This window comes from Acomys minous, assembly GCF_964271855.1.
Source record: "Acomys minous genome assembly, chromosome: 6".
Classification (NCBI taxonomy): Eukaryota; Metazoa; Chordata; class Mammalia; order Rodentia; family Muridae; genus Acomys; species Acomys minous.
The window spans coordinates 82,359,457-82,379,855 of NC_140487.1; the positions used below are offsets into that span (position 1 = coordinate 82,359,457).

General features: G+C 43.3%; 1 protein-coding gene across 11 annotated transcripts in view; it reads left to right on the plus strand.

The window, feature by feature from the left end:
* Window positions 1-20,399, plus strand: part of SGIP1 (SH3GL interacting endocytic adaptor 1) — a 186,488-nt gene that overhangs the window by 126,134 nt on the left and 39,955 nt on the right. For 6 of the 11 annotated variants that reach the window (XM_084786188.1, XM_084786189.1, XM_084786191.1 and 3 more), the window contains 7 exons: window positions 3,883-3,907; window positions 4,839-4,890; window positions 6,830-6,915; window positions 10,051-10,143; window positions 11,935-12,009; window positions 18,636-18,763; window positions 19,804-19,930. In XM_084786188.1, the coding sequence (XP_084642314.1) occupies window positions 3,883-3,907; window positions 4,839-4,890; window positions 6,830-6,915; window positions 10,051-10,143; window positions 11,935-12,009; window positions 18,636-18,763; window positions 19,804-19,930 (586 nt within the window). Of the gene's footprint in view, window positions 1-656; window positions 669-3,882; window positions 3,908-4,838; window positions 4,891-6,829; window positions 6,916-10,050; window positions 10,144-11,934; window positions 12,010-14,137; window positions 14,636-18,635; window positions 18,764-19,803; window positions 19,931-20,399 lie in introns of all 11 variants that reach the window. The other 5 variants (XM_084786181.1, XM_084786186.1, XM_084786187.1 and 2 more) reach the window with 2 other exon arrangements.

The window sequence follows — 20,399 nt, forward strand, 5'->3', positions numbered from 1 at the left end:
AAAGAGAACATGTCTCTGCAGTGTCTTCCCCAGATGCCATCTGCTCCACACACATTTATTGTTGCCAGACAGTTTTCACAGTTGCCATGTGTATTTGTCAGGGGTTATCCATATGATGGTTGCCCACATCGCTAAGCCAAGGTTGCTTAACAGCAATAACTACTACTCCCCTGAAATGAACAATAAGAGAAAATCCAGAGTGGGTCTTCTGTGTCCTGCTGCATCTTTGGAGGCTCCCTCATGCTCTACTTATGGAAATACCTGGCATCAGTGATGCTGGCACATGCTGTTTACAGCACCAGACTTGTCTGAACTATATAGTTATCCTATATGTCTCCGCCCTAAATATTCTAGAGAAAAACTGCTTTTGACCAGACATTAATCACAAATGAGGACCATGTACCTTCCTGTCTTGTTCTTATGAACAAATACTTAAAACTCCACCACATTAGCAAAGCTGAGTAAAGGTGTACACATTAGTCTCTTTGGGGGGCTCTCCGAAGCCCTGATCACATGCCTGCCTGTCTTGCTCTCACCTGGTGATTCGGAATGTATGGTTGGTTGCTGTTTTGAAGTCTTCTGTTACCCACGCCCTGTGACTGATCCATGGTTCTCTGACTAGGTGTCTGTTCTCTCTTCCTTTTTGCTGATCACAGAGGCGTAGCCCGGTAAGAACTCTCAATATTTTAAACCTTAAACGTATATAGAGAAAATTGCTGCCAAAGGGAGGTGGCCAGGTTGGTGTCAGGTCATATTTATGATGACCCAGATGGGCAGGGTTTGCTGCTTGGAAGCTACACTGGCCATCTGAATTTAAAGGGGTAGTTTAGAATCATTAGCGCACCTTTCCATAACAAATTGAATTAGTGCTAAATAAATGTATATCTGGCATGTGATATTGGGGGTATGTGTGATGATGTGAGGAGGAGGAGGAGGATGACGACAGCGATAATGGTGATGGTGGTGGTAGTGGATAATGAAGAAGAGATTTCTTTTTCAGAAATGATGGTGATGATGATGATGAAGATGATGATGATGATGATGATGTGGGGCTAGAGAGTTGGCTCAATGGTTGAAAGCCTGTAGAGAACTTGAATTAGGTTTCCAAAATACATTGGACAGCTAATAGCTGCCTGTAATTCCAACCAAGAGACTCTGCCCTTTTCTTGACTCTGCATGCACCTGCATTCAGACACACACAAACACACACACACACACACACACACACACACACACACACAATTTTAAAATGAAATCATTTTAAAATAGTAGTGGAACTGAAGAAAGAACTCTTAAAATAACATTACTTTTAAGCCCAAATTCAAAATATCCCCTGGACCATAACTTACATTGGTCAGTATGCACTACTATATAACTCATAATTCACCCTAAGAAAGGGAGATGTGCTCCTTGGCCATCACATCAGCTCACATCGCACCATTTTAGACATATTTGGCAATGTATGTATCAGGGTAGTCCACATTTTTCAAAGGGAAATTAGCCGTTTTCCTCAGGCCAAAGAATCAGAAGAATTTGAATCATTGTAAAAGATCTTTGCTGTTTGAAGGAAGCCATCTACCTAGTCAGTCCCTTAAGAGTGGGTGTGGCAGGTGCGGTGCACATCTGTAACCCAGCCTCGACAGTCGAGGGCAAGAGCATAGCTGCAAGTTCAGAGCCATCTTCGGCTACATAGTGAATGCCAGTCCACTTGGAAATACTTAGCAAGATCCTATCTCAGAGCAAGGGAAAGAGGGAGGGGGGAGGGGAGAGAGAGGAAGAAAGGCAAGACAGAAAGAGGAGGAAGAGTGAGAAAGCACAAAGCTCTCTAAACTTGTGCCAGTCAATAATCAATTACTATTTGAGACAAATACCACCCTACCCAGGTGACAAGCTGCTGGTTCTCAATTTAAACTATGGGTCAGCATCTCCAGAGCCATTAGGTGCTTTCTCAGATTCTGAGAAGTGACTCATAAAGAATGAATTTATTAATTAAAAATAACAAGTAGTTCATTAATTTATATATGTGCATGTTTATATATGAGTGTATATACACTTATATGTAGTCAGCAATAATCACTGAAATCATGGTCACTTGAGGAGGCTTCAGTCAATGGGCTTCCTTCCGGGGTGTGACCGCTATGGTGACAGCACCTCGGCCTCACTCTTGACTTGTTGCACTGCAGCTGCAGGTCCTCCGGGGTCTTGCCCCACACCCAGCTGACAATGAAACTCTTCCAGTAGGGCTGGCTTGTTGCTGTGGGCTGTTTGAATCTGTTTCTTTGTAATTGCTTTATTCCTTCTCATTTTCAAACCAACCACACTTTCCTGCTTATTTCTTCCGTGTCTGGCTTGCACTTACCTCATCTGTTCGTGAAGTGCCCATGTTGCTGTTACAGGAGCTTGCTCACTGACTTTCAGTGATAAATGTCTATGGAAGAAATACACACATGGTACTTAGTGACTACTGAGGAGATGCCCTTCTGGCTTCCTTGGGTATCTCCTATCTGTTAGATTGCAGTTCTTACAGTACAGAGTGAGGCTCTTTTTCCTCAATCCGCATTAACGTTGGAATTCAGGACTTGAACCCCTGTGTCTCTTCCTTTAGACCTTAAGGCAGATCCCCGTATCTGGGTGTTCATAACTCCAAAAAACATTTCAGCTCTGCTTTAACAATTAACTCTTCAGCCATCAGTGCATTTATCACCTGTATCCGTAATGCGCAAAACAGGTTGAAATCAGTGTATTTATTTCACCACTAATAACATGATCATTCTCTATCTGGCAAATAGGGTAAAGCCAAACAACTTGCTTTTTTTCAGGCAAAACAAGCTAGAAAATGTAGTCTTTGAGATTAAACCACCCACCAAGAAACATCTAATAGGTTTGTTCAGACTCACACTGTTCCTCTGCCATAAATGGATTCAAACTGGGACAGAAAAATTCTGATTTGCCAGCCCTGGGGAGGATAAGATGCAGCACACGGGTCTACTCTCAGTGCTAAGCCATGCCCCGCACTGTTGGCATTATAATCTGAGAGCGCACAGCCCAGCAGCTCCCTCCCCACAGTGCAAAGGGATGGAGATGGTGCTTCTTGGACGACTTCCTTGTTCTCCTACCTTCGCTGCCTTCTCCAAGGGCAGACCATGCCTTGCCTCATGGTGCTACCCCTCCTGGAGTCTTACTTTTCTAGACACGCCATGCTAAGAAACTTCCAAGGCTTCTGACTTTCAGTCAGAGCTTTTCAATGAGTCACTTTTCCTGCTTTCTGAATAAAGTTTATGGCCAAGACTCTAGCCCTGGACATGACCTGCACGGATTATCCCTGCCAGGGCTGTTGCATTCTGAGGAGGCTTTCCAACAAGAGATGGCCCCGGGTGGCAGGCATGGGGAGGAGTCCAAAGGAGAGTCCTGTCTGTTCGAGAACTTTCTACTAACTGCTTCAGGATCCTGTCTGACCAGGAGCAGACAGTAGTCATACACTGTAGAATTTTCAAATACTAAATAGTTAATAAGTTTGGATTCTCACGTGCTAGAGTTCAAGAGGATCCTAGTTTTAAGAGACTAATTTCTGTCCTTACTAAATCACTCAGGTAAGGGGCCTGCTCATTCTGGTATAGATTACTCTCCTTATTTTTCCTCTCCCTCTTCTTTGTCACTAAAGAGTAGAATAAAAAGCTGGTGGTGTGTGTGTGTGTGTGTGTGTGTGTGTGTGTGTGTGTGTTTTGTGTACAATTTCCAACTTCAATGTGGTTTTTAGATGAATTCCCTTTTCCCAATCTGGGGTATTTTTGAAGTCAGTTTAATAGAAATGACAGAAATAATACATATTGTACATACTATATCTGTGGTCTTAAGCCTTATAGTGTTTATTTCTAATTCTAGGGTGCAATTAAAAGGAACTTATCCAGTAAGTATATCTTAGCTCCCAGAAATAGACTATGGTTGGCAGAAGGAATGGTTCCTTGGATCTTGGAGCAAATTTGCATTCGAATTGCACAGTTTGGGGATTGATTTTTAAGGCTTTAAAAAAAAAAAGAAACCATTTACAGTGAAGATCTCTTTTTTGATGGAGGGTATCTGGGTCCTGAATAATGCTTAACTTCTCAAAACAAATATGTTGGTAGAAAAACATTGGTTCTTTCTTCCTATGTTTGTTAGCTCTGGCTGTATCTTTAAGCTTAGCAATGAATTTAATTGAATGTGTTTGATTAGACACACTGTTGCTAAGAATGGGAAAAGAGGGAAAGTGCAGAAGGAACTAAGGGCAGATATAATGTACCCACTCTTACATTATTAGATGTAAAATGTTCAGCCCACCAAAGTAATATGATACAGGTTGTCATATATAAGGTGTGATGTCCCTGCTGCAACATACAATGTATCCTAGGAAAATCTAAGTTCATTCTTAAAGGTGCAACATTTTCTTGCCATTTCATTAAAAAAAAATTCAGTCTAACACTAGATCTGTGTACTATGAGCATGTGGCCTGGATTGTTACTCTCTCATGTAACTGAGAAACAGAACCCAGCCAGGTAGCAGACATTTGAAGAATGGTAAGCTATTCCTCTGGGCTCTACAGTATACAAATCTTCAGTTGTTGGCTTGGTTATGGTTGTTCTTTGGTTAATGAGGTTTTACAAATGCCAGAGAAATCTTACTACACATGGCAGATATATGGCTGTCGCATTGCCAGGAGAGAGGGTTTGTTTTGCAGCTTTCATGTTAAGTTGCTAATTGATGTGACTTAAACCTCTAGTATTTCCAAATATAGCTCATATGACACACCAGCAGGGACTGCTAAAGAACTGCCTAAACAGGTCTTTTGTCCTGTGTGTCAGGTGAAGAAGTCGCAAGACCCAGGCGTTCAACCCCAACTCCAGAACTTACAAGGTGAGCATGGTATATACTGGTTGTGTTTCCCTCATCCTAAACTTTTAACTGTTCACCAAATACCCTTCAAAACTCTATTAATGAAGGCCTAACGTGTGTGTGTGAAAGAGAGAGAGCTCGTAAATCCACAGCATGAACTAAATATGCTGTCATTTCTCACACATGCCACCCAAAGGGCAACCTTTGGGTAAGTGTCTACATTTATCTATAGCAGAATAGGTGGTCTTCTCCCTGATGAGAATCCTGGAGTTGTGTAGAAGAAGGTCTTTTAGTTTCTGGAATGTTCATCTGAGATATGTTACATCGCCCTAAAAAAAGAGGACTCTGACAGTTGCCTGTACTTTCATTGTACATTCCAAGTTCTATGCCAAAAGAACCTGTTGCTTTGCTGCTCTCCCCCATCCCTCTGTAAATTATTATATTTCACAGCAGATTCTGTGAGTGAACTGTTATGCAAATACCATTTTCCAAAGCAATAGTTCATTATACCTCTTTAACATTTGAATTCTTTATAGATTCTCATCCTCCATCAGCCTTCCCCCTTTCCTCTCCGCCCTTCACCTGCATGACAACTCACATAGAAATCATTAGGCTCCCTGATGGAAAAAAATCAGCTCTGCAAAAGGAATGGAAACAATTATTCAGCATTTGCTTAGTCATCAGTCCAGATTAGTGATTAGGAGTAAAGATGAGCTATCTTTACTCTATCATACTCTAAGATGTACTGGGTTAGAACATCAGTAGTTTACTAAGAGGGAGGAGGCAAGATGAAATTAGAAGCCAAGTGAGCACCACTTAAATCACTCACTGCTTGACTTTCATTAAAGTGCATTAACTACAACAAGAAATAAGTTAATGGCATGTTTGGGGTTTCTATTTGCTGTGATAAAATACCATGACCAAATACAATTCAAAGAGGAAAAGGTTTATAAGTTTCAGGTCACAATCTGTCATCAGACAAAGTCGAGGCAGGAACACGGAGGCAGGAACTGAAGCAGAAGCCATGGAGGAGGTGGTTTACTAGCTAGCTCCTCATGGCTTCCCCACCCTGCTTTCTTACAGGACCCAAGATGGCCAGCTCTGGGATGGCACTGCCCACAGTGGGCATGGCCCTCGCATGAATTATCAATTAAGAAATGAGTCAGTAATTATATGAACAGTTTCAGGAAAATCTAATAGCACCACAAGGATTGCATACAATTCTTATCTTTGAACTGAGGTATATGGGCTTTTTTACATCATCCTTATCTTCTCTGACTTATAACCAGCCATTTCCATCATGTTTGCACAGGTATAGAATGTTGGTACATCAGTAATTGGTGTTCCCTTTACAATATGTGGAAGAATCCAATTAGTTCTTTTAATAAACTATATACATTTGCTTTTCAAAAAAGAAAAAGAAAAAAGAAATGACCTCCCACAGACTGTTCCTATAGAGACATTTTATCAATTATGATTCTTTCTTCCCAGATGACCCCAGCTTATGTCAAGTTGACATAAAAACTAGCCAGCACAGGTAATGACAAGTATAGATTTTTAGGCCAAGCATATGGGCACATAACCTATAGCTCTACGCACAGGAAGCAGAGGCATTAGGCTCCTGCATTTTGGCCTCTGTAACATGTTACCTCTATGTGTAAAGACTTACCGTGCTTTGAGAGCACTTCCTTTTTCATTGGGTTTCTGTTAGATCTGCACTTAAGCAGCTCTATTAAGAGTGCAGGATCCTACCTCCCACCATGACTCTCACACATGACATCTTCACGCGATACTTTCTAAGCCCAACAGAAGCTTCGTACACACGTGCACATGTCTGTGCACACAAATGTACATACTTGTAGAAACATGGAAAGTGAAAGTTTGTGTGTGGTTTTGAGCATTAATTTTTGATCCTTCTCTCTGTATATTTTGCCCCCCCCTCAAAAAAATTGTGATTTAGCAAGAAGCCTCTGGATGACACTCTGGCCCTTGCTCCCCTCTTTGGTCCACCATTAGAATCAGCTTTTGATGAGCAGAAGACGGAAGGTAGGAAGCTGGATGCCTACAGCATGATGTTAATATGCTATGATGTTACTTCACTAAGGCAAATGGATGCAATTGAGGTGTCTTGTGAATGTGCCATCAGTCCCTCATGGTGGGAACACAGCTCCCAGTGGAGTGTGCTTGCAGTGTAGTTGAAAACCACCTATTACTTTAGGATTTGGAATTTTCCTCCCAGAATAATTATTGGCTAATAAGTTTGCTACTGAAAATAGGCCAGTAAAGATGAAGGCAGATCTATGCAAGTCCGTGTGGCATAGATGAACTCAGAGAGCTGCTGCGGGAGCTGTGAGCAGGAGCAGTGATGGAGTGTCATCTCCTCACCCTCAGTCGTGAGGCCTCTCTGGTGACATTCCCTCTCTTTCCAGCTCATCAGGGGCAGCATCAATGGGTATGTGCACAGGTCTGCTGACTCAAGACTTAGGAAATAATGCTATGAGAGAAATAACTTCATTTCTGCTATTCGTTTTGAGTTCCCTACTACGTATTTATTCTACAGTTAAATACTTACATGCTTAAAATTAACCATGCTTTTGAAGGGCTTCAAATAATGTGTGTCCTGTTGATACCCATAGACACACACACACACACACACACACACACACATATATTTAAAATGTGTAATTTAAAAATTACACATAATTTAAAAATAGAACTCTAGAGTATAGATGTGAGAAGATGGCAACTTTCTAGAAATGTCCTTTAGACTGACATAATAAGCCAAGAGTAGTTGTGTGCCTTTAATCTCAGCACTTGAGAAGCAGAGGCAGGCAGATCTCTCTGTGAGTTAAAGGCCAGCCTGGGCTACAGAGTGAGTTCCAGGACAGCCAGAGCTACATAGTGAGACAGAAAAAAACAAAAACAGACAAAAACTTATATAATAAGTAGTCAAGTAGACTAAGCTAAAGTAACAGGGATTTCAAAGGACAGTAATTGCGACCGGACTTTATTTCTTGCTAACCATATAGAGGCAAACCCCTGAGGGCGGTAGGGCTAGTCTTCAGTCCTCAATGGTTCCCTTCATCTCTGGGTCCAAGGATTTGCTCCAGCTCTTATCCCTCCCAGAAGAAAAATGGTGGACTAGGCCAAAGAACTTGCTGACAGTTGTTACAAGAGCAAACTCTAGAACAGACACACATCACTTTTCACCAAAGCTCACTGAGGAGAACTTGGTGTAACACAACCAACTAAAACACCTTGTCTATGAAGAAAGGATCAGTAGCAGCCAGCTACGTCTGTATGTTTTCAATGACTGAGGCAAATTTATAAAAAGTATTCCAAACTACCCTGCCAGTGGCGTTACATTTGTAACCTAGAATTATCCAAAATGTAGCCTTGTGGGGAGGCTGTCATTTGTATCACTGAGTCATCGGTGAGAGCTGGTGTGTTGCCGCTGAATCTGCCCTTCCAAGGAATTGCATCGGCATACAAACGTGTCTCTGCCGAAAAAGGAAGCAGCCTTTTAAAATCTAGGTTGACCGCCCCCCGCATGGAACCCATGGAAGCAATGCTGTTCCCAGCACAGAACTTGGGCCTGCATGGAGGCCTGTGACAGAGAAAGACAAACATCTGGACTCACGGACGAGTCCTGCCTGTCTGTCCTTCTGGACGTAGCCACTGGAGTTCTGCAAAGTTCTGACATTTGCACCGACTACACCGGCCCTTCCCTTGGCCAAGCATCTCTCTCTCTCTCTCTTACCTGCTCATTGGCTTCTTCAGACTGATTTTTCTATGGTTGGTTGCTTAGAAGTCCTAGGAGGGAAAGGCTGCAGTCTGCCAAGAGCTGTGTCTGCATCGTCTCACCTTTCTCTGCTTTTTCTATGGACAAGTGTGTAAGGACACAAGTCGTTGGAAAACACAAGTTTTCTCTCCACCCAAAAAACAGCATTGACTTTTACCACATGGCGGTGCTGGGAGAAGGAAATACAAAACTACAGCCACTTGCCTTAGATGAGTGCTTAATGTATTTTCTTTATGCACACATGTGTTTATACCCAGGACCACCTTCATCCATCTCAGGTTAAATACTATCTATCCTCCTGATGTTATTGCCCCCCCCCTTCCCACTGCAGGAAGGAAGCTCAGAGAGCTAAAAAAAAAAAATGCATTACCCAAGACGCTAAGGTAATCTAGAAGCTATGATGAACTCCATATACAACTTACTTCCTGGAGCGCACAGTGAACAGCTGTGCACTTACTGAAATGTCTGGTTATTTGCGTGTGAACAATAGCAATCAAACCATCAAAACGAGAAAAAATAACGTGAAATTCGGTGCTCTTAGGCTAATAGCTGATATGTCTTGATTTGCTCCATATATCTAAAGAACTATTCATTTTCTGGTTGTTGGGCTGGAGAGATGGCTCAGTAGCTTAGAGTACTGCCTGCTTTACCAGACAACCCGGGTTCAAGTCCCAACACCCACACGGCAGTTCACAATCATCTGTAACTCCAGTTGCAGGGCATCCAACTTCTACTGGCCTCCTCAGGCACCAGACACACGGCGCACAGACATGCATGAAGGCATGAAGGCAAATTTTTTTAATGTTCTGGTTCTCTCAAAATGTTCAACAAGCATCTTTAGAATTATTCTTCCTCTTTATGATGCTGTAAAGGCTTAAAAGCCTGAACCATCTTTAAAAATAGGGACTGCTGCACAGAATCCAGATATTTTCAACACTGAAGCAAGCATATTCATAGAAGTCTTTAAATAAATCAGCCAACAACAAAATAAGTGTTCGTGAAGTTATTTCTAAACTTTTGGAATGGCACGGAGATGGAGACAGTATGTGTAGTAATATCTGGAATGTCCTTAGGTGACCAACCAGGAAGAGTGTGTGGGTTTACTTGGATTGTCCCTTAACTTAGCTCCATGTACACACACACACACACACACACACACACACACACACACACACACGCACACACACACACACACATGCTCCCTTACTCCCCCGCACACCACACTCTAGTCCTGTTCTTTTCCTGAAGGGCGCCTGATCCTAAATTAAACCTATAGGACAAGACAAGATGTGGGAGCCATGTCATAAAGCTCAGCCTTAACTGAAGTTCTGAACTCTTGTTTGATCCTTCCCTGAGAAGTTCTATCTTTGTGTTTCCAGTTCTTTTAGATCAGCCTGAGATATGGGGTTCAGGCCAACCAGCTAACCCAAGCATGGAGTCGCCAAAGCTAGCAAGACCTTTTCCCACTGGAAGTAAGTTGTGCCTCTTGCTCTCCATCTGCGTAGTAAGACTTTAGGCAACTCCCAGAAGGCCTAGGGAGATAACATGTGAATTTGAAAAGAGATGTTACTATCTAACAGCCTAGGTCAGGTTACCTACGCTGGGATGAAATTACAAAAGGAAGCGGCATTGTTAGCCCTTAGGCGACCCCTCTTCTGACACCTCTCACACGCCATTGGTCACCCATTCCTCCTATCGGCTACGTAAGGAGAAGCTGAGCTGAAGGCAGTGGACAATCACAAACACAAGCACTGAACAAAGTCCAGCAGGGTCTCTGCTAGTCTCAAGAAAACAACTGAGACTGCACAGGAGTCTCATATACCATAAGGCCTAACACTAAAGAGATGAATTTACACTGCAACCACAAAGCAAGCAAAACTATAAGATGCGCATGAGCTAAACAGGATAGATGATACATACATACATACTACATACATACATACTACATACATGGTATAGGATATATATGATGTGTGTACGTATACGGCACTGGGGGTGGAGGGGGAGGAGATGGGGTGTGGAGGGTAGAGAGGAGTGGTCAGGGATCTCTACCTTTGGAACACCTGGCTCTTTCTGATCTCAGGATATGAAAGATGGGCCCACACTTAAGTTCACAGCTGAAGTTAGGGAGGCCTTATGACAGTCTTGGGAACTCTTGAATCTACCAAACATGGCAGATGACAAAATTGTATGTGCTGGAAGAATAATTCCTAATTTCATCTACCAAATGAGAAATGTTATTCAGAAGGATGACATTTTTTTGGTGGGGACCAAAATGCTGTACTTTTTATTTTAGGATTTTATTGGGAATATTCATTCTTTGATATTTATTCTTTGACCCATCCCTTGACTTCTGACTTCCTAAAACATGCTAAGATTGTAAAAAAAAAACCTACTATGGCAAAATCTGTCTAGACACAATATAGGCAACATCATCCAGACTGGATTTAAGACCCCTTCCTGGAGGCCATTACTTTTCCCACGATCACATCCTGGGCTGGAGCTATGATTAGCAGGACTCATGATCAGTCCCAATCCCTCCAGAGGAGCCAGCGTTTATTAAGCATAATGCCCCTGGCTTCTGGTAAAGGAATGGAGCTTAACTGTGGCATGACATTTGTTGACTGAATAACATGTTGACATTGTTATCTACCATTTGAAAAACTCCTAGAGGCATAAGCCGGAGGAGTCAGTGTGTCTGTCTTTTAGCATTCCTAGTCATTTATCACTACTGTGATGAAACACTATGACCTAAGCCACATGGGAGGAAAGAGTTTATTTGGCTTTCAAGTCCTGATGCACAGTCCATTGAGAGGAAGGCAGATCAGGAACTCAGACAAGGTGGAAACTTGGAGGTAGGAGCTGATGCAGAGGCCATGAAGGAGTGCTCCCCATGGCTTGCTCAGCCTGCTTTCTTATAGCACCCACAGCCACCATCTCGGGGGTGACCCCACCCACAATGGACTAGACCATCACACATCAATTACTAATTTTTTAATGCAGGTTTGCCCTAAACCCTATCTTATGGTGCCATCTTTTTTAAGTTGAGGTGTCTATCCTCTTCTCCAATGACTCTAACTTGTATCCGGTTGGCATAAAACTAGCCAGCGCACTTGATGTTGCAACTTTTTACATTTAGACCCTGACTATCCTGTTTCCCAGGCCAGAGGCATGAATAAAAGCCCCAACCCATGCTTCTTTTTACTTTGCTGTATGATGTTGAAAGAATGTGGTCATTGACACTTTTATTTCTCTCTTCTCAGCGCCTCCACCTCTGCCTCCAAAAACTGTACCAGCCACCCCTCCTCGGACAGGCTCCCCCTTAACAGTTGCAACAGGTAAACCAGGGTTTTACAGTTCTGAGATGATGTGGCAGACAGAGGCATGGCCTTGGACCAAAACGTGCCCTTGATGCATCGGAAAGCGCAGGCTGTGCTGACATGCACAGTGTTGGTGTGAATTTCAATATGACTGCAGCTTGTTGTGCGGACTTATTGTAAAGTACACTCCAGATGCCACATGGACTCGCACACTCAGTTTTCCTCAGCATAGTTTTATATGATGGGGGCTGCACTGATTATACAGTAGAGGGAAACAACTGCAAGATGAAAAGTCAACTGTTGACTCAATCTCTCACTCTATTGGCTCTCGTTGGAATGACTTGAAAAATGAATAGTCTCAAAGTACAGTTTGGATCTATCAAGAGTCATTAAGGTTTTTGTTATGATTAAGACTGTAACTGCAGAGTGCATAAAAGCATTAGTGGGTCCTAGGATGAGCAGTACAGTGTTGGAGGGATTGTTTTCCCCAGTGGTCATTCAAATATTTAAGCATTTCACTGCAAAGGCTGTGATAATAATTATAAAATATGGCAAAGAATTTTTGCAAATGATTACATATATAATTTTTGAGGCACAGCCTTCCTTTCTATTAAAATCAATACTGTGCATTTATGCAACTTACAATCTATCAGGTCTTATTGGACAAGCAATTCAAAAGTGGTGATGGTGATTTTATTTACCTGGGCCCTAGAATGTGGCTCTTTATCACCTTTGGAATGCTGTAGCCACTTTACACTTGGCTCACTCTGCAGCCTGGTGAGTTTGATTGAGAACTAAGAGGACATTTATCAGAAAAAAAAAGAAAGTTAGGCCCAGTCATTTATGAAATTTATACTGACTTAAGCCCAATGGAGAGTCATCAAAAGCATCATAAACAAGGTATTTGCGAGTTCAGCTGTTTGGAGACCCTGTGTTTCCATAAACTGTGACAGCTACAAATAAATCTACAAGCAACAAAATCATAACTTATTGCCAGCTGTGCAAAACACTACCCATCTATCTGTGGCTGTGGAGCCTTGGAAATTAACTCCTTTCCAATAAAAAATATGGAAATATCAAGCCAGCTCTTATAGCACAGGAGTCACTTACAAGTATTTAGGCAGCAGTTTCTAATTTGAATAACCTCATTGTTGCTTTCAAAGAAAAAGCCTGCTCTCCAAATTGTAATTATCAAATATTTCATATTTCACTAAGTCAGTTTTTATTTTTCCTTTTAATATTGATATGTATTGAAAAGAATACACAGCTGATATTCAAGCAAAGTGAAATTTTCTGTGTCATACTTAAGAAAGATATGCATTGCAGTCACTACTAGTTTGTTAGCAAGCACTGCTTTGTGAGAAGAGAAATTCTAAAGATTTTTTTTTAATTTTTTTCTCCTGTTAAACATTTCTAATCAATAGCAAATGCCTTGCTGTATTCCCTGTGTGTGTTGTGTGTGGGGTGTGTTGTGTGTGTTTGTACATTTTTATGTGGGGTTATCTTCTTAAAAATAATCTTTTTGTGTTTCTGGTATATTTAAAGTAAATCTATAGCTAAATGTTATGTCCTGTTTTTTGTTTTGTTTTGTTTTGTTTTGTTTTCAATTAGCAGAAATTATCATTGGTCTCACCAGACATTCTTTTTAACATCCAAGACTGGAGACACTTTGTAAAGATGAGGGCGGTATTCAGGGCTCAAATCCTTGTGACTTGTGTTATGTGCGTTCAGCAGGCCGGGTGATGAGAAGCGCCCTCCCTTCTGGTACATAGCTGCACTCTCAGAGCCTGAGGGTCTCTGGGACCTTGATAGTATCATTTCAAAATGATCACTGCTGCTCACTTGAAAGCAGCATTATGCTCAGCATTGTAAACAATGGTGAAGTAGTCAGTCAGAGTCACCTTACAAAAGAGTGAACACTAGCATAGAAATAGGACAACGGCCATATATTGAAGTGAGCACCTACATCCCGACTTCAGTGCCTACCTCAATTAAGGCATTTTTACATTATTAAGGACACCCATTGAGGCACCTTACAAGGTGCAGCATATCTGCTAAGCTTTCCCTCCTGCCTCCTTCTAGCCCCTCTAAAAATAATAGTAAGAGTTAATAAAAAAAAATTTAAAATCAACTACTTTAACCACAGGAAATGACCAGGCAGCCACAGAGGCCAAAATTGAGAAACTACCATCCATCAGTGACCTGGACAGCATTTTTGGCCCAGTGTTGTCCCCCAAGTCTGTTGCTGTTAATACTGAAGAGAAGTGGGTCCATTTCTCTGATGCATCCCCGGAACATGTTACTCCAGAGTTGACTCCAAGGGAAAAGGTGGTGACCCCACCAGCTGCATCAGACATCCCAGCTGACTCCCCAGCTCCAGGCCCGCCTGGCCCCCCAGGCTCTGCAGGTCCCCCAGGGCCTCCTGGTCCTCGCAATGTACCATCTCCGCTCAATTTAGAAGAAGTCCAGAAGAAAATCGCTGAGCAGACCTTCATTAAAGATGATTACTTAGAAACGCTCTCATCTCCTAAAGAGTGTGGGTTGGGACAGAGAGCAACTCCACCTCCCCCACCACCACCCACCTACAGGACTGTGGTTTCGTCCCCCGGACCTGGCTCGGGCAGTGGTACGGGGACCACCAGTGGTATGTCTTACTGTTTGAGTGTGCTTTGTGTGCTGGGGAATGGCCGTGGCTGCTGTAATGTGAGAGCAACATCCTCTTCCTGCCTGGCAACTGGCTGTAGGGCTTCTGCCATTCCTCCTTTGGTCTGGTGTCCTGTGGCCCTGTGGCATGTTGTAGTCCATTGAATGCTCCAGTTGTAGTCCAAGTTTGTGAATGTGTCCTGTGCTGCTGCACTCTAAGCCCTGGGAGTGCCCTGATGTGTACCCTATAGTTAGGAGGTATGGAGGGAGTTGTTTGCTTTATTTTTTTAAATATATACATATGAAGAAAGCTATGATGTCATTGTTTAGAGTTTCAGAAAGTTCTATTACAGGTTAAATGTCTGATTTTTGTTTCCTTTTCCTTTTGGTCAGACAGCTTATAACTCAAAGTTGGGGGGAGGGCATCATGAAGTTTACAAAGGAGATATCTGAGAACAACCATTGGATAAGTTAGCATGCCTTCCTTGTACCTGAGCCACCTGACCAGACATGGTCTCAGACATTAGTATTTCACACTCACCGGGCCACCGTGCCAGCACTAGGTGTAATGGTAGGCAGTGGGACTCAGGATGCAAGCTCTCCTGTTGAATTTCTTTTTCTTTCATTTTTATTTGAAGCTGCCATTTTGTGTTTTCTAACTATCAAAAAGACAGAAACACTTGCTGTGCACACCAAGGAAATATGAGGATTTTCCCATGCTGTTTACCCCACTGCTCAGGCATGCAGTGAGAATCTCAGTTCTCTTGAGCCAGGTTCAGTCTCAGCACATTCCAGGAGGTCCTGCCTGTCACTTTAATATTTGCCTGTAAAGAGGCCACCAAGCCTGAAAGACTTTAATCTATCTAGAAAGACACAAAGGGGAAGGTCATTTGCCTCTATCCTAATCCCACCACGCTGCCTCTTTCCACAGAATGTCTTCCGGGCCTTGCTCTGTGTCCACAGATACACCTGTGCTTTGTAAAGCAAAAGATCCCAAGGTGTCAGAGTGGGCTGGATTACCTGTGAGCTCAACCCAGCACCCACAACAGAGGAAAACAGTCATCGCTTACGTTTGGGGAGCAGAGCAGTTAACGGAACTGGCCAGCGGTTCAGCCATAAGAGCCTTGAGAGTTTTTCGTTTCCAGTAATAAGAACAACTACAGCCCCCAGTTGTAAATACATTTCTTCAACCTCACAAAGACCACCTACCTGTCTTCAATACAAAAATGCCCCCCTTTTACAAAGGCAAAAACTGTTTACCCAGCCAGCCCTATCACATGAGATTTAAGACGCTCAGGCTATCTAATTCTCCCAACCACCGCGTTCTTGGGGAACTTCCAAAAAGTTTGGTCACAAAATAAGGTCTTCACTACTGATGCCCACCTGCACTGCCCAGTCATAGAAGTCTAGAGCCAACTCTCTATGCAGATGTCACCTTGTAAGGTCTTTGCTGTGTGATTATTTGTAAAGAGAGGAAATAGCCTCTTGAACAGCAACCCCGAAGAAGCTGTCTGTTAGTTTAGAGGAAGGCTGTACACCCATCACTCCCTGGGTTGCTCCTGTTCCTGGCCTTAGGATTCTTAGAGTTATGATACTTCAAGAAATAGTCCCCAACAGTCAATGGTGGACCATCATGCAGTCTTCAGAGTAAACACCTACGCACAGTCAGGGGCCAGTTATTCACCTGTGTGCCCCCTCGCCTGTTATCCGGCATATTCCCTCTTAGCCACATCTGTATCAAAAGGCAGTCTTTATGGTCCTTTTCCGTATCGATGGCCTTGTGTTAGATAGAATCAACTGATTTAGAGTAAATCAAACACGGAAGTGCCTTCCGTTTGGGAGGTTATAAGTACTTTGCAAGGTAGAACATTTCTAACTTTTTGAGACACAAAAGCTGAGCTGCAGAGAAGTAAAGATCCCAATTACAGCTGAGAAAAAGACATCAGGGCCAGGACTCAACCTCTTTCACCCAGCCATACTACCCTGGTGACATGACTAAAAGGGGGTCTGGAATTTTCCTCCTGAAACTGGTGTTTGCCAAAGCTCGATGCAGACTATAGACCATGAACAAACATTTTGGAACACTCCAATGGCAAAAAAAAAAAAATCCTAAAGCTGAATGGAACACCCCTGCCCCCTCCCCCGCAAAAAAGTTCCTACAAAGCTCTACTGTTAAAGAATATGTTTCCTATCTCTACCCTGTGACATCTGTCTTCTAAAAGAATATGTTGGGTACAGCACTGCTAACTTAACTCTCAAAAGAAAAAAAAATCTTTGTAGCGGGGCCGTCAAACATACTTTGTGTTTAGAGAGAACCTTAGCCAAATACTAGGGACATTTAGATTAAGAAAGATTCAGACAAGCTGTCAAGGTTGGAACAACAATAAGAACAAACAGACGGAAGCCAATTGTAGCAGTCCGTAATCCATCTGAGGCTCCAAGAGACCTAGATGCTTTGGAGTTAAATACACCATTTGTACTTCATGATCACGGGCACGCCACTAAAAACTTTAGTCTTCACTGCGATGCTAACAGTGTCTGTTCTGAGAGCTAAGCACGAAGCTGACACTACTTGTGTGGAGTACTAGCACAGGTCCTGGCCAACGGAAGCAACGCGTGAGGGTAGAATGAAGGAAAGACTGTGAATTCAGTTGGTGGTAGCAGTGGAGGTGTGAGGGTATGGTGGAGGGGACAATCAAGTGTCTCTTCACTTGGGAGATATAAGCAGTGCAGGGGCAAGATCTCACTCTTTAAACAAAAGAGTCAAGGATCACCACCCCCAGAAACTCTCTTTAAGATGACAAATGACTCTGAGGTGGATTTTGCTTCTGAGAGGCAAAGTTCTTTTGAGGCTCTCAACATCTGGATTGAGGTGCTGGTGTAGGACTCCAGTGATCTTGGTTTTGTGTTTTGCTGTGTAACGGAAGTAGCTGGACGGGGTGGAGGTGGGGGGGGGGGATGTGGAGTCAGATAGGGAGGAAGTGAGGGAGATACAGAGATTGCTGGTAGAGCAGGGGGCAGGGGGGATGTGGAAGCAGGGGACTATTTTGCTGAAGCAAGATTTCCTGGAATTTCCTTGGCATGGTTTTACAACCTCCTGTTTCTAACCAAGTAACCAAGTGACAAGGCTTCTGAACAAGAGCTGTCTGAACTTTGACTTCACCTCCTAAGGTTTGGGGGCGCGGTAGCTCTCCCATGCACCCTGGACTTAGGACTAGAGATAGACAGGTTCCCTGAGCGCCCAGCTCAGTGTGCATGCTAGCCTCTGTGTGTCCCCTGTGTTTCATTTGCTTGTCATGGACAGCCAAAAAAAGTAAATCCAAGAGGTTTTTCAAAAACCACCAAAGAAAATCAGTATGAAACCCTGTTCTCACAGGCTCACAGGGACACTCCTTTAGAAGCACTCGCCGTGTTTCTGTTATAAAGAATCGATACACAAGGACTCGTGTGTATGTAGGCCCCTGCCCTTTACTCACATCATGTATTCGGAATCGTGATGAAGTTAGCACTTGTGGATTGACATACGGTCAACAGTGTAATTCTATTATCTGTGTTTTAAAGAGAAAAAAGCCTAACGTGAAAAAGGCATTCACCTTCCTTCGAGTTTAAGCTTCTATTCTCATCTTGGACATCAATTCTGAACATAAATCCAAACCAAGAAAATGTACCATAAGTCCCATGTATACAGGATCAGAATGAGCTCCCCTCCCCTACCTCCAGGCCAAAAGTCATCCAAGCTCATCTTCCATCAAGGATTTACCTTTCCCTGGATGTCACATGACAACAAAGTGATGAGCTTAAGCTTCTGCCATCAACAGTACAACCGAATGACTTTTTTTCTTTACTGAAAGAAAAAGAAAAAACGCGTTGTGCAGAAGGTTTAGTGTAGTAACTGCAAAGAAAAGGACAACCCGCATCTGTGCCAGGCGTTGCTCTGCGCTGACGCTCGCTCTCTGACCGCCTGCGCTGCCTGCTGTTTCTAACACCAGCCTGTTTTCCAGGTGCGTCGTCTCCTGCTCGGCCAGCTACCCCCCTAGTTCCTTGCAGCAGCACCACTCCACCTCCACCTCCTCCCCGGCCTCCATCCCGGCCAAAGCTACCTCCGGGAAAACCTGGAGTTGGAGATGTGGTATGTTCCTTCCTGTTCTAGCTTGTCTGTAACGCGGGGCATCTCGACTTCAGGTCTAAGCATCACAGCTTTCATACAGATGACCATCACAGGGACCAGATGAAGTCACTGAAGACTGAGGGTGCCTTTCTCCCAGCTCTCAAGCCAAGCTCTAAAAAGGGAGAGTCGGGCCTTCAGCTCTGGCGCAGCAACTGGAGGCCAATGCCCATAGTGATGGTCAGTGAACCTTCAGAGAGGGAGTGGTGGTATTCCTTTACAGCATCTGCCTTAGTGGCTGGAAAATTCTGTGAGAGAAACATCTGGTTTCTAACCCTAAAAACTAGATAAATCAGCAGCAGAGATTCGTCTGTGTAAGTGTAGAGTGGCAGCCCGTAAGCGTGCTGCCAATGCTTCTTTGAATTTTATTCTAGGATCGAGGTGTGGGAATAGTCTTATCAATGGCTCAATTAAGAGGTTTGTGGCGGTAGTAAATCTCATTTGCCTCTGTACAACAGTCACAGAATGATTGGCATCATAATCCTCAGGTTCTGTCTTGAAACCTCTCTACTTAAGAGTGCACCAGTGTCGGTCCTGTAGACAGCTCTGTGTATGCCGGGGTGCATACTGAGCTCACAGGCTGTGGTTTACGGCTCCTCCCCCTAGCTCCAGCACACTAGCTTTGTGTAAATACAGTCCCATCCAGTGGAAATGATGCCGTGGCTTTCTAGTTTTCATATCCAGAGCTGAGAGCCAATAAAGGTACTGAAACCAGGGTTGGCAGGATGACTCAGTGATGATGGCACTGGGTACCAAGACCTGATTCCAATCTCTGTAGCCCAAATGGTAAAAAGTTGTCATTTGACCTTCATGTACACTCTATAACCCTCTCTCTCTCTCTCTCTCTCTCTCTCTCTCTCTCTCTCTCTCCTCTCCTCTCCTCTCCTCTCCTCTCCTCTCCTCTCTCTCTCTCTCTCTCAAAATAAATACAATGCAATAAATGTTTTAAAATACTGAACTAAAGCATCACGGCTGTGTCTAACTTTGATCTCTTCTCCCTACAGTCCAGACCTTTCAGCCCACCCATACACTCCTCCAGCCCTCCTCCGATAGCGCCCTTAGCCCGGGCTGAAAGCACTTCCTCAATATCATCAACTAACTCCTTGAGCGCAGCCACCACTCCCACAGTTGGTAAAATGATCTCTCTCTTTCTCTTTTCTTGTGTTTTTGGTTGTTGACTGGCTGTCCTTTATGACTCGAGCTCCCCAAGACCCTGTTTCTAGTTGTGATTGTTTTGCTGTGTGTTTGCTACTGTCTCCAAAGCACTTTCTCAGCTAAGGAAGGCAGCGCTTTAGTCATGCAAACTAACAACCGCAGAGTGTAAGAGTGCATGTGTTTTATAGGAGTTTCCGTATGCTGTCCCATGCAGATTGATTCACAAAAGAAGTCACCAAGGGGGTCACCAATTATTTGGGTATTTCTTGTAACAAGAAGTATTCGCTTCTGAGAGAAAAATGTTTAGATCAGAAATACTTTAGTTATTGGAAAGTTCACTTTCTTTTTTTTGCTTGTTTGTTGGTTGGTTGGCTGGTTTTTCCAGCCAAGCTTTCTTTGTGTAGCCTTGGCTGTCCTGGAATCACATTGTAGACCAGGCTGGCCT